This window comes from Vombatus ursinus, unplaced genomic scaffold (genome assembly GCF_900497805.2).
Source record: "Vombatus ursinus unplaced genomic scaffold, bare-nosed wombat genome assembly UNPS02007612.1, whole genome shotgun sequence".
NCBI lineage: Eukaryota > Metazoa > Chordata > Mammalia > Diprotodontia > Vombatidae > Vombatus > Vombatus ursinus.
The window spans coordinates 4,738,326-4,751,617 of NW_020947390.1; the positions used below are offsets into that span (position 1 = coordinate 4,738,326).

The 13,292-nt window shown below is 37.1% G+C and overlaps 1 protein-coding gene across 1 annotated transcript; it reads right to left on the reverse strand.

Moving 5' to 3' along the window:
- Positions 1–270: 270 nt before the first annotated feature.
- MMP13 (matrix metallopeptidase 13) lies at positions 271–12,235 on the reverse strand. Its single transcript, XM_027849573.1, has 10 exons — positions 12,092–12,235; positions 11,771–12,015; positions 10,841–10,989; positions 10,626–10,751; positions 8,119–8,280; positions 7,011–7,128; positions 5,220–5,353; positions 4,160–4,319; positions 1,948–2,051; positions 271–947 (listed from the first exon to the last, which is right to left on the reverse strand). Exons 1-10 carry the CDS (start codon positions 12,233–12,235, stop codon positions 847–849), a joined length of 1,443 nt encoding a protein of 480 aa, XP_027705374.1. The 3' UTR covers positions 271–846.
- Between the last annotated feature and the right edge of the window lie 1,057 nt (positions 12,236–13,292).

A 13,292-nucleotide genomic window follows, 5' to 3' on the forward strand; every position in this document is an offset into this window, starting at 1 on the left:
GATAAAACATACTCCCCTCCTCTCAGTAGAGAAGTAGAGGACTCTCGGTATGGAATGCTGCATACAATGCCAGACGCAATCACTGTGTTGTTTGGTTTTGCTTAATTGTTTTTTTTTGTCATAAAGGAGGGTTCTCTTAGCAAGGAGAATTATTTGGAAATAACTGTGATATAAAAAAGCATCAATAAAACATTTGAAATAAAATAAAATAAAATAAAATTAAAAGACCTAAAATTTCTTACAAAAAAAAATGTATAGCTCATTGGCCCTTTTATTTCAAATGATACTATTTGCCTTACTGAAATTCATCTTCTGGGCCATTTTCATGACTGAAATGAATCAGAAGCCAGGATTCTTGACTTTCAATTATGCTGTCCTACTACACTCCCCCCCCCAAACCCCCAAGATTCCTTTCTTTGGAGAGTGCTTAAGTTTCCCACTAGTAACTATTGGGAGACAGGCTTAGAAATGAGAATGTTCTTGGTAAAATATCAAATTGTTTCTTCCAGCCTTTGGGAAGTTGACCAGGGTATATTCATTCCAGCCATTCCTCCCCCCCAACCTCCCATGGTCAACCTTTCTCCACAGGGCTTCTGTTTGTCATACTTAACACATCTGGTAGACCACAGAGATACAGAATTACATTGGTTTAAATAACTACAATGCAGTTCCAGTCTGACATAAAATTTTACCGCTTCCCCATGTATACAGTGCATTTTCAATAATAAAGTTCATAGGTAATTTGCTGACAGAATGAGGCTTTTTCCCAGGTAGGCCCCAAAATCTGTAGTCACATTTCTTCATGGGTGAAAAATTGAACTATGATATAAAACAACACAGCCACATTCAGCACCACAAGAGGAAATTGGTTGGCATGACTCTCACGATGCGTTGACTCCAGATACTGTACTCAAACTGTAAGACTCCATTAAAGAAGTATATATAACCTAGGGAGGAAGAATTTTATTTAGACAATGTGACAAATGAGTCACCCCAAATAACATTTTAAATCCCCTTTCTATTTTTTAGGTCCCACCAAATAGGTTGGTGCTTATTCATTTGTTCTTTAAAAAATAAATCCAACCAACAAGCATGTATTAAAATACTGCTATGTACTAGGTCTTGTCCCAGGGACCTAGTATTTATTAACATCCAAGAACAAATCTAGACTCCTAAAATAAGCATGTGTCCTATACATATCCTAATTATGGAAGAAAAAGCGTCTACCTTCCTAGACTTTGCTCCTCAAACTTGGATTCTGGTGATGCCAATTGTATCTTAAGATCTGAAGCTTTCTTTCCAAAATGTTAAGGGAGTGGGGGAAGGAAGACAAAAAGGAGGAGGAGGATACATAGGAAAGGATGAGGAGGAAGAAGAGGGAGAACAGAAGGAGGAGGAACAAGAAGAGGAGGGAGAAAAGTGAAGGAGAAGGAAGAGAAGAAAGAGGAGGAAGAGGAAAGATTAATAGAAAAATTGGAGAGAAAGAAAAATTACTGAATGGGAATTTCAAATGATTAAATATGTGGCTGTTGTAAAGCCTTTTCCTTTCTGAACCCAATGCTGCTAGTGGCTCAAAGGAAGTCTATAAATGAGGTACCTATAAACTGCAGAGATTTATATATTTTATATATAAATATATGATGTATATATATTATATAAAATGTATATATATTACCATAATAATTAGCATGTCATATTGTTGTAAATTTCCTTATTCATAGCATTTGAAACCAATAAATATTACCATTTTCATTTCACACAAAGTAATTTTTTTTTACTCTTTGTGTTTTCTACCTTTTATAATTTAAGTAAACTGTGCTACCTGAACAGCTAACCCAAAATTCCTTCCTATAACATCATTAAACATGTCTTAGGCCCATTTCATAGGACACATATATAGACAAATAGGACTAGTTTCTGAAAAGCAAATAGGGTAGAAATACCTACCATTTTTTTCATAGACAGCATCTACTCTGTTACCAATTCCAGGGAATTCTTCCTCGAGTAATCTGGGATAGCCTTCATTCATTGTGTGGTTAGTTTCATCATAGCTACAGCAATCAGAAAAAGGAAATCTCTTATCAGCTGGATAGCATTAGGAAAGGAAACTAACAGAAGGTCTTGACATTGAATTTCCTATTTGAATCCAAATCACCAGAAGTAATAATGTAATGCCAAGTACTTAATAGGGGCGGCTAGATGGCACAGTGGCTAGAATGCCAGGCCTGGAATCAGGAAGATTCATCTTCATGAGTTCAAATCCAAGCTCAGACACTTAAAAGCTGTGTGACCCTCAACAAGTCACTTAACTCTGTTTGCCTCAGTTTCCTCATGAATTGGAGAAGAAAATGGCGGACCATGCCAATATCTTTGCCAAGAAAGTCTTAATGGGGTCACAAAAAGCCTGACTGAAAAATGAACAAGCAACAACAAAAGGTACTTAAGTGTTTGCTCAATGCGGATTTGATAATTAACAAATCATGAAACCACAGGTACGGCATTTCAACTCTCTTGGTTTCAGTTCACTTATTTGTAAAATGAGGAGGTTGGACTAAATGATCTCCATAAGCCCTTCTAGTTCTAAATCTATGAACCTATGAGCCCTAAACCTATGATCTTACGATGGCAGTCTGAGAACTACTTTTTGCAAATTGATTCTGAGACCTTTCTTGATTCCATTAGGTAGATATCTAAATTGTAAGGATGCAATGAAAATGACCAACCAAGCTATGCATATTCATTCATTCATTCGTTCAAAAAGGTTTTTAAAAACCTACTATGTGTAAAGAACTGTGCAAGTCTTGGCAAAAGCTACAATACAGAGAACTGGCTTCTGTCCTCTGGGACCTTATATTGTAACAGGGAAGATAAGGCCTACTCATGAATGATACCTTAGAATAATGGAAAATGTATTAAACTTGAAGTTCAAATCTTTCCGCTAACACTTACTAACTTGGTGAGAGCTTGGGTCTCCAAGTCTACTTTTCCTTATCAGTAAAATGGGAATGATAACAGAACTTATCTCACAAAGTTGTTGTGAGAGTCAAATTGCAATTAAAGCTTTGGGGAAGCCTTAAAGAGTTATTTAAATGTTAATTATTGTTAAGGGCAATACCGGACAGTGTGACAAGTATCCTAAGAGAAGACCAAAAGTGTCCTGGGAGTTCAGAATAGGGAGAGAGCTCTCCAGGCTGTGGTGATGAAGGAAGGCTGGGTGGAGGAGATGGCATCTCAAGTAGTGCTAAAGAATAGGGGGTGATTTTTACAGGGAAAAATTAGAATGACAAGGACTTCTCCACTTGAGGTAACACAAGTACAAAGGCAGAAAAACACAACAACAAGTGTTAAGTAAGCCAATTTATAGTGCGGGGAAACAAATAGAAGATTAGTAGGAGATAAAACTAGGAAAGGAAAACTGGGACTAGCTATGACAGACTTTCAAATGTCCTTGAGGGCTAAAGCATTTGGACTTTTTTTTCTTTGCCCAACTCCCCAATGGGAGCTCCCACTTCTGAGTTGAAGACCTTTCAGAAAACTGTTACTTTCTAGCACTATTGAATGGTGTTGCCCGAAAGGGATAGAGATGGGTAGAGAGCAGACGAGTTTGGGAGTTCCAAAGAGAGGTACTATGATGACTAGTCCTGTCTAGGAAGGAGTGGGAGAGAAGTGTGAATTAGAAAGGAATGACTGAAAAGGAGACAAAAAAAGGAGGGTTTGACGTTGAATGAAAGTGCCTAAGTGGGAGTCATAATAGCATTGTAGCTGAGGCAACTAATTAGTAGACAATAGTTAAGGACCAAGGGTGCTTAGGCATGGGTAAGAGTAAGGGCTAGAGCCCTTTTTAGAAGACTTATAGTATTTTAAACCAATTCAACATTTATTAAGTTTCTTCTGTGTATAAGACATTGGGGTAAATACCGGGGATGCGAAGACAAAATGAAAAATTCCTTACCTCAAGGAGTTTACATTCTACTGGAACAATTAAAATTTAGCAGCCCCACCTGATTGATTTGACTATTTAAGAATCATTTTAAAAAATGTGGCACCTTTTACTTTGCATTGTCTTAGTGAGAGACTAAACTAACCTATATGTAAGAACTTTCATGTTGGCTAAGAGGGCACAGTGGAAAAGAAGATTCTGTAAGGATGGTTGCCCTACCTCCAGAAATGATCTCCAGTGAAGAACAGGGTCTTGCTTGTAGCTTCAATGTGAACTGCAGCATCTATCCTCTTCACCTCTTTTGGGAAACCCAGCTGAGAGATTTTCTTGGGGTACTCCTTCTGTATGTCATAGCCATTCAGGGCCCAAAACTTTCTGCCTAGGGTAAGTGGCAGAACAGCATTTCAGGATCCCAAGGGAATCTTTTAAAATGTACAGACATTTATCTTAATGAAAGAGGAGTCATAGATGACCTCAACACATGGATTTTGTCACCTCATCTTTGAAAGTATGAAATTACTAACATTATTCAAGCCAAGTTTAAATCCAACCCTCTCAATTTCCCAAACTATGAGTTCAACCACACAAATGTTTCCATGCTTTGCCAATTATTACTTCATATCTATGCAAATACATAATATGTGTGTATACATACATATAAAATACATATGTATTAAATTTAGGGGAAAATTTACATACAAAAATTCTGCATTAATCTGCAAGCAAGATAGCACTAATACTAAATTACAGATTGCTACTAGCTAGTAGATCATGGTACCATGGAAAGCAGGTTATTAGCTTTGTGACATTAGCCAAGTCACTTAATTTCCCTGAGCTTTAGTATCGTCAGCTGTACAATGAAGGTTCTAAACTAATGGTCTGTTAGTTTAGATCTGACATCTAATCTGTGATTTCAAAATTCTATTTTTCAAGGTTTACAAAGCCTTTGCCTTAATAATTAACGTTCAGTAGCATAAGGCCTATTGATCAAATTAAACTGAAAAATTTGACACCATGGCCTAAAATTAATTGCTTTTCAGCAAATTCTGGAAATGGCTGACAGCAATTTGAATCTTTCACAAATCAAATTTGGAGAGAGCTAGCAGGACTGTGTTGGGTGCTCTCAGGCATCAGATTGTCTTTACTCTTTCTGAAATCCAAAGTATTTACATCCCAAAGTTCTACAGATTCTGGAGTAGAATTGCAGTGGTTTTGAATTTGGTTATGTATATCCAGAAGGAAGAAAAAGCAGAGGAAAGCTCCCTCGCAGAAGACTTACCTCTAAAGATGAATATTAGGTCATGAGCAGGGTTCTCATACGCAGCATCAATACTGTTTGGAAGTTCTGGCCAAAATGATTTGGTTAAAAACAGATCTGGCTCAATCATCTGAGGATGCAGACGCCAGAAGAATCTAAGGAAGGCAAGAATAAAGAGTTGCTGATGCATGAAATGATGCCTCTTTCCTGTGCCTGTACAAACAGTAAGCACTTAATAAACGCTAGCTGACTGGCTGACTGTCTCCATTGGCCATTACAGAGGATCTACACCAAGTCATTGTGCACTTTCAGCTTCAATATTGTTAGGTTATAGGCATGATGGACACAGTCTTTCCATTATTTAAGAAAAAACTTTTATTTTTAATGCGATGTGGGAAGTACCATGGTTACAGGATTATTGTTTGTTCCAGAATTTGATTGGATCTTAAGATCACAACAATAGAGTTGGAAAGGAGCTCAGAGTCCATCCAGTCTAGGCTCCTCATTTTATGGTTGAGGAAACAGGGCCCATAGAGGATAAGTAATTGGAACAAAGTGATACAGGTAATGTGTCAGAGTTAAGATTTGAACCCGGGCTCTCAGACTCCTAATTCTCAGACTCCTAATCCAGCATTCACTGTATTGTACCTATGGTATGGAATAGCACCTACTATGTGCCAGGCACTGTACATACTAAGTGCTTTTTACGTATATTATCTCATTTAATTCTCACAACAATTGGGAGGTAAGCACTTATATTATTCCCATTTTACAAATGAGGAAATTGAGTCAGAGGATAAGTGACTTGCCCATGGTTAAACAGCTAGTAAGTGTGTGATGCCAGGTTTGAATCTGCCTGACTCCAGGCCTAACTTTCTATTTACTACAGCATCAGCTGCTTCTGATACCAACCACAAAAGTTAAAAAGGATTTCATCAAAAGTCTTTCCAGTAGTAAAAAATGATGTTGCCCTTTTACTACCACATTTTAAAATGTTTTTAGTAAGTTTTTTCCCTCCCAAGAATAATTTTTTCTTTCCTGAATTTAAAAACTTTCTATATTAGGAATACTTTTGAACTCTGGACATAACACCTAGTTTTTTAATGTACCATCTATGCAGTATATTTGCCTCCTGTCATTCATTCACACACAAAAGATTTTAAAATTGAACTGTTGTCTCCTTTTATCTAGAAATACTGTTAAGAAAGATTATAATGATGTAAAGTTACTATGTCTAATGCCAAAGCAATCAGTCACAAAGTGAAAAATTTAGTCATCCAATTTATCCTTGACTTCATTCTGGAGTGTGTGTGTGTGTGTGTGTGTGTGTGTGTGTGTGTGTGTGTTTCTTTATTCCCAGTGCTTAGCACAGTGTCTGACACATAGTAGGCACTTAATGAATGCATGTTAACTTGACTTGAGTTCATTAATATAATGGCACTCTCCTTAACAGATAATTTTATAGGTGACCATGTTAAGAAAATTCATGCATTTGTGGCCAAACTTTTTAAATAAGCCTTTCCAAATTTTCAGAAGTTTGGATGAAAATCGGTCACCAGTCCCTACCTCAAAGGTTATCCCAGGTAGAAAGATTTGCCAGAGTTTATGCTTCACTGGCAAAGCTTTCAAGGATCCAAGACAGTTTCCAGATCATTAGAGTTAAATGAAATAAACAAGTCAAAAAAAGGAAATTGAATTTTTTTCACCAACTTGATAGCATGTGTTTACTTGACAGAGATATGTTTGCACCTGCAGACATTGTTTCAGATGCATTTTTCAAGTGTTCATTCTTTGTCTTAATGTTGTACTTACCTATCTTTAAAAATTATTGTTTCTCCTCGAAGACTGGTGACAGCATCTAGTGATAAGGCAGGATCACATTTGTCTGGGGTTTTGGGATGTTTATGGTCAGGGTCTTCATCTCCAGGGCCTGAAACCATGAATTGAATCATAAGGATGGCTGCTGTTCTCTAATGTGAAATGACTGCATTTCATGTAAAAGTTACCATCCCATTGCAGTAGGCCACAGGACTGCTGTTGATGAGTCCTTCCCCTCATCCCTCTCCCAACATGAGATGGTAGAAAAAGCACTGCACAGAAAACCGAAAAACTTGTGTTTACATCCCACTTCCACCTGTAGGCTAATGGGCAAAACACTCAACCTTCATTTGCCTCCTCTGGAAAATATTCCTCTGACCCAGCTCACATAGTTACTGTGACTATCAGATAAGATTAACATGTACAAAAGAACATACATTGCAAAGCACATATGTATATATGTTATATAAAAGGTAGGAAAGGTAGGTTGTGTTTGAGAATTTTTGTTTGTTTGGTATATATTTGAGATTTCTTTGGTGTAGTGAACTCCTGGTGAGGGAACTCCTTCCATAGATTGCAGATTTGGGGGGGGGGGCAAGGCAATCAGAGTTAAGTGACTTGCCCAGGGCCACATAGCTAATAAATGTCAAGTATCTGAGGTCAGATTTGAACTCAGGTCCTCCTGACTCCAGGGCCAGTGTTCTATCCACTGCATCGCCTAGCTGTCCCCAACAGGAGGTAGATTGACAACTCATTTGTAATTTATGAACCTGAAGTGTTGTATGGGGCTCTGAGAAGTTACATGATTTGCCCATGATTACACAACTAGTCAATGTTAGATTCAGGGCTTGAACCTACATCTTCCTAATTCCAAAGTTGGTGTTCTATCCATCTTCCATGGATATTTTGAAACACCAACATACCAAAATTTTTTAAAAAATATGGAAAGTGTGATTTTCTATTCAGGCTTTCTGGATCATTTTAGAAAAATGTGGCCATATTCTGTCCAGATTTAATGGATAAGCTAATAGAAAGTTATTCAGAGCTTTAGAAAACTAAGACATGCACTCATTCTGGTTAATCATGGCTATCTATAACATACCATAAAGAGTCTGGATGCCTTGTACATCATCATCAGGAAGTACGAAGCCACTTTTGCCAGTGTAAGTATAGATGGGAAACATAAGTGCACCAGGATCCTTGGAATGGTCCAGGCCCAAGGAGTGACCAAATTCATGGGCAGCAACAAGAAACAAATTATATCCTATAAGAAAAAAAAAGTCAAACCCATTTAATAAAAACTCACTTTAAAAAAATTACAAAGCATTATTCAACAACCTTGTGAGGCAGGTGGTACAAATAATATTACACAGCAAGGTGATATGGTAGACAGAGCATTAGACATGGAATCAGGAAAACCTGAGAGCAAATACTGTCTGAGACATTACCAACTGTACAATCCCGAGAAAGTCACTTAACCACTATCTGCCTCAATTTCCTAAGCCATAAAATGGAGATAATAATAGAACCTACCTCACAAGATTGTGGTGAGAAAAGAATGAAATAATATTTATAAAGCATTTTGCTTTAAAGTTCTATATAAATGTTGTCGTTGTTATTTTTATTATTATTATAGTCACTTAATAGATAAGGAACTGAAGATCAAATAAGTAACTTGTTTATAATCATATAACTAGCAAATTCAAAACTGGGATTCAAACTTAGATATTGTGACTCCAAAGTCTAATGCTATATCAAGCTAATACTTTGATTTACCCTCAAAAAAAATGACCTTGTCTTATCCCTGGGGTGAGTGGTTTTGTACTTTCTATCTCACAGAGTTATATCCCTGAAGAAAGGTTTTGTAAACCTGAAGGCTTTGTATAAATATGAATTATTATTGTTACTATTACTATTGTTATTATTATCAATCTTGGAATTATTCACAAAGCACAATGGCTTGACTATAGTAGTTGACCAATATATGTTTACATAATTAAAACTTGAGTTTATTTAAATTGAATTGAATTTAGGTACTACTTCCTTGGAACCTTTATATTTCCATGCTCTCTCTTATATTTGTTATTGTTGCTCAGTCATTTTTCAATCATGTTCAATTCTTCATGACCCCATTTGGGTTTGGGTTTGCTATTTCCTTCTTCAACTCATTTTACAGATGAGGAAACTGAGGCATACAGCGTTAAATGACTTGCTCAGGGTTACACAGCTAGTTAGTGTCTAAGACCAGATTTGAACCCCGGAAGAGGAGTCTTTCTGATTCCAGGCCCAGCACTCTATCCATTGAGCCACCTAGGGGTTCACTGTGCCTCTTACTTGCCTATATATAGCTCTCACTTTATTTATTTTCTTATAGTTACCATTCAGTAGCATAAAATCAATTGATTTAAATAATTCTAACTTATCTGTGCATGCTGTTGATAATTTCTGGCTACCAAATTTGAATATCAATTACCTAAACTAAACCAGTTCATATGAATTCAGTGTGAAAAACTTTATTTTCCACCTCTCCTTTAAATGAGGTCAGAAAATTGGGCTGTTAAAATATGACAGGACACTCACTACACATGGAAAATATATACTAGTTGCATAACCCAGTACAGTTTTATATACAAGGTAACCAGCATCAAAAAGATCCCCAGCTTTGGATGGCAAATTTTCATTCCCAATACCAAAACACACATAAGGACGTACAATAAGTGGAAAGATATCTACCAGAGAAGTAATTGTTCTGAGAAACAGGACAGTAGGGGGCAGGTCCTATACATGTTTTGAGCAATGACTTCCTTTATAACAGTAGGAGATCAATTAATTCCTTTTTTTTCCCAATATTTCTTAAAAAAGACATTAATAATACTGCTGAGTTGTTTAGGCCTAAGGAATTCTAGATTTCTAGAAGTACAATCTTCAGCAAATGCTGGAATTCTTGAAAGCTACAGCAATAGAACATAAGCCCTGGTGAAGGCTACAAACCTGGTAAAGGTTTCACATGCAGGTACCATTAAAGACAATACGTCTGTTACCAAAAGATCACTCTCACCAAGTTGGAAGAGGAAAGGCATATCACCAGAGGGCTGACCTCCAGGTAGTGATTTTTTTTTTCTCCCATTACTACTCATGAAGGTCATCTACTAAGTTATCAGGGTGGGAAAATGGTCAGCTTGTTCTGCAGAGTTGGGTGGAATGGTCACATCTACAATGCAAGCACAGATTCTTGTAGGACTGAGGTATGCAGTTAGATGAGAGACAGACAGAGACAGAGAGATAGAGGGAAAGTGATACTTCTACATCTCTATAACACATACACATATGTTTATGTGCACACATATACATATTTGTATATATTCACTAATAGAAGTTTCAAGTGAATCATCATACTTTACACATAAACTTACATGTAAGATGATCCACTAGAACCTCCTATAAGTGTATGTATGTATACACACACAGGCAATATAAAGTATGATGATTCACTTGAAATGCCTATAATTTCTTACTAAAATGACCAAGTCTGTAGCCTAACCTAGAATTACTAGACTACATAGATATTTTAAAGTAAATGTTCAGTTTGAAATATTTGAATGAAATTACCTTTGGCACTATTTGTCCAGATCTCATCATCATCAAAATGAGCATCGCCTCCATAGTTGGGCCCAGGAGGAAAGGCGTGAGCCAGAAGTCCAGAAGGTCCATCAAAGGGGTAGAAGTCTCCATGTTCTGCAAATCAAAATAGCACTTAGCAATCCCATTTTTAAAATGGTCCAAAGCCCAAAAAGCATTTCTAGAGAGTGGCTCTGCTCTCTTACCTTTTATTCCAAAGGAGATCATGATATCAGCAGTACCATTGTGGAGCCTGGTAAAGTTGAGTGGTGTCACATCAGACCAGACCTTCAGGGCTTTTCTTATTGCTTTGTCCACTTCTGCTTGGGTCATGTCTGGGGTATAATTCAGGATCCTGTTCATCAGAGGAAACTAAAGTTAAATTTCTTTTGGGGTTTGTTATTTTAGAATGAACTTCCTTGGAAGGCTACCAGATATTTCACTGCACAGAGCTCTCTATTTAAAGTAGCTCATGATTTCCAAGATCTCATTCATGAATGAGTGAAGGCTCCTGGTCAACATGATTTCAAATCAGTTGGTGGAAAGTGAAAAATTCCAACATCTGCACACTGTTAAGTAGGCAGATGTTTGCCATCATGTAGACAAAGCCTCCAGATGTTTTATGGAACTTTTCATTTTGCATCCAGAAGTTTGGGGGTTTCTGTTGATACAGAAGAGACTTAAAACAACTACAAGTTTCCTAAAAAAGGAAACAGTTCATTTTTCTGCCTTTTGCACTATCATAGTGAATTGGTGTGACATCTGTCCTACATTTGTAAAGCATATCTTCCTAATAAGTCTTCCATGTCTATAATTATAATGCATTACAGTAATTCTCAAAAGAATATTTTGTTATTTTTAGAGGAAAAAAAAGGATTTTCACATACATTATGGTTTTCCTTCAAAATGTAAGGCAATTTCATGTTACAGTCTTTTCACAGAGCTAGGAAGAAATATCAGTGCAGAGGACATTTTTGGACTTGAATTCCACATACTAACTAGAAAATTATAATATTTTGTCAGGGCTATAGATGTCACTTACTTTTCTTATAACTCAAGTTTCCTATGACTGAAATTAGACAGTTAAACATAAAAATAGCAAATAAGTGACAAGGAAAAACCATCTAGCATTTTACCTGTAAGTTAAATCAAACCTAGGCCACTTTATATTTCTGGGGAAAAAGTTATATTCCCCCACATCAGGGACCCCACATCTTGGTTTTTTCATCACATCTAAAGTGTCATCATCCAGTTTGCCAGTCACTTCCAAGCCAAAGAATGACTGCATTTCTCTAAGTTTTTCTGCTGCAGTGCTCGATACCTTCTTCTTCAGGATGCCAGCAGGGTTAGAATAAAGATTGTAGTATGTCTTCAAATAGTTCTAGAAAAGGAACAGTGACTGTTATAATCCCAAATATCAGGCTAATAAGACATTCAAAAACACTGCAATATCCTACCTCTGCCAACTGGAAGTCCCCCTGTGTCAGGTCATCATCATCATCATCATCATCATCATCATCATCATCATGGGGTAGAGGGAAAGCTGAACAATATGTCCAGCTCAATAGAAGGAAGGCAGCAGCTATGACACTTGGCTGCATCTTGGCTTTTTACACTTGGAAGCTGCTGTTTTGCCAAAGGAATGGTGCCTTTACTTTTATAGACCTAAATTGATGAGTCATCTGTTATAGACAAGTTTCAACTTCCTAGTCAGTGTAAGGTAAACATGCTTACTCGACTACTTTGTTTTGCCCAAGAAGTTGTGGTTTGTGGTAAAATTTGAGGGAAATATAAAATGTGGGTCTCTCTGGTTTCCGCAGGGTCTCAAAACCTAGTTTGCAAAATTGACACACTAAGCAGATTTATGGTCACTGTGGGAAATGGGGGAGTCAATTTTTCTCTTCACATTGATTTTATTTTTGGCCATTTACCATGTTAATTTATTCAATGTTTCAAGAATTTGAGATTTGGACTACTTGGATGTTTCCTCCATATAGGGAGTTTACAAGCCCTCCAAGATCTCATAGATGGTAGCCTTGAATTTCTAAAAGAAAAAAAAAATTATCACACTAACAACGATCTCATAATGAGCTTTTACAAATCCTTCCAGTCACTCAGTTCCCCAATTTTGACATTATCCTTGACTCCTGACTCTCACTTATCCCATGTATCCAATCAATCTCCAACTCTTGTCATTTCTATCTCTACAACACCTCTCACATACATGCCCTCTTCTCCATTCCCACAGTCACCACCCCAGATCAGGTCCTCATCCCTTTTCATTAGATTACAGCAATAGGCTTCTACTTGGTCTCTCTGCCTCAAGCTTCTGCCCACTTGAAGCCATTGTCCACAGCCACCAAAGTGATTTTCCTAAAGCGTACATTGGATCACGTCATTTCCCTGATCCATAAACTCCAGTGTTCCCCATTTCCTCTAGGTTGAAATATAAATTCTTCTGCTTGACCTTTAAATCTCTTCACATCCTAGCCACTTTTTACCTTTCCAGTCTTATCCATTACTCTCCTTTTACTTTGCAATCCAGCCACACTGATCTACAGTCCTAAATACATGCCTTTTCCTTCTCTCTTTGTATGTTTTCACTGACTGTCCCTCCTATCTTTGATGTACTCCCTCATCACCTCCACCTCTTAGAAT

Coding starts and splice junctions, on each gene's coding strand:
- MMP13 (XM_027849573.1), bottom strand. CDS start 12,235: ATGCAGCCAAGTGTCATAGCTGCTGCCTTCCTTCTATTGAGCTGGACA. Junction 12,016..12,091: donor GGGACTTCCAGTTGGCAGAG/GTAGGATATTGC, acceptor TTCCTTTTCTAG/AACTATTTGAAGACATACTA. Junction 7,129..8,118: donor AGGCATCCAGACTCTTTATG/GTATGTTATAGA, acceptor TCATGGTTTCAG/GCCCTGGAGATGAAGACCCT.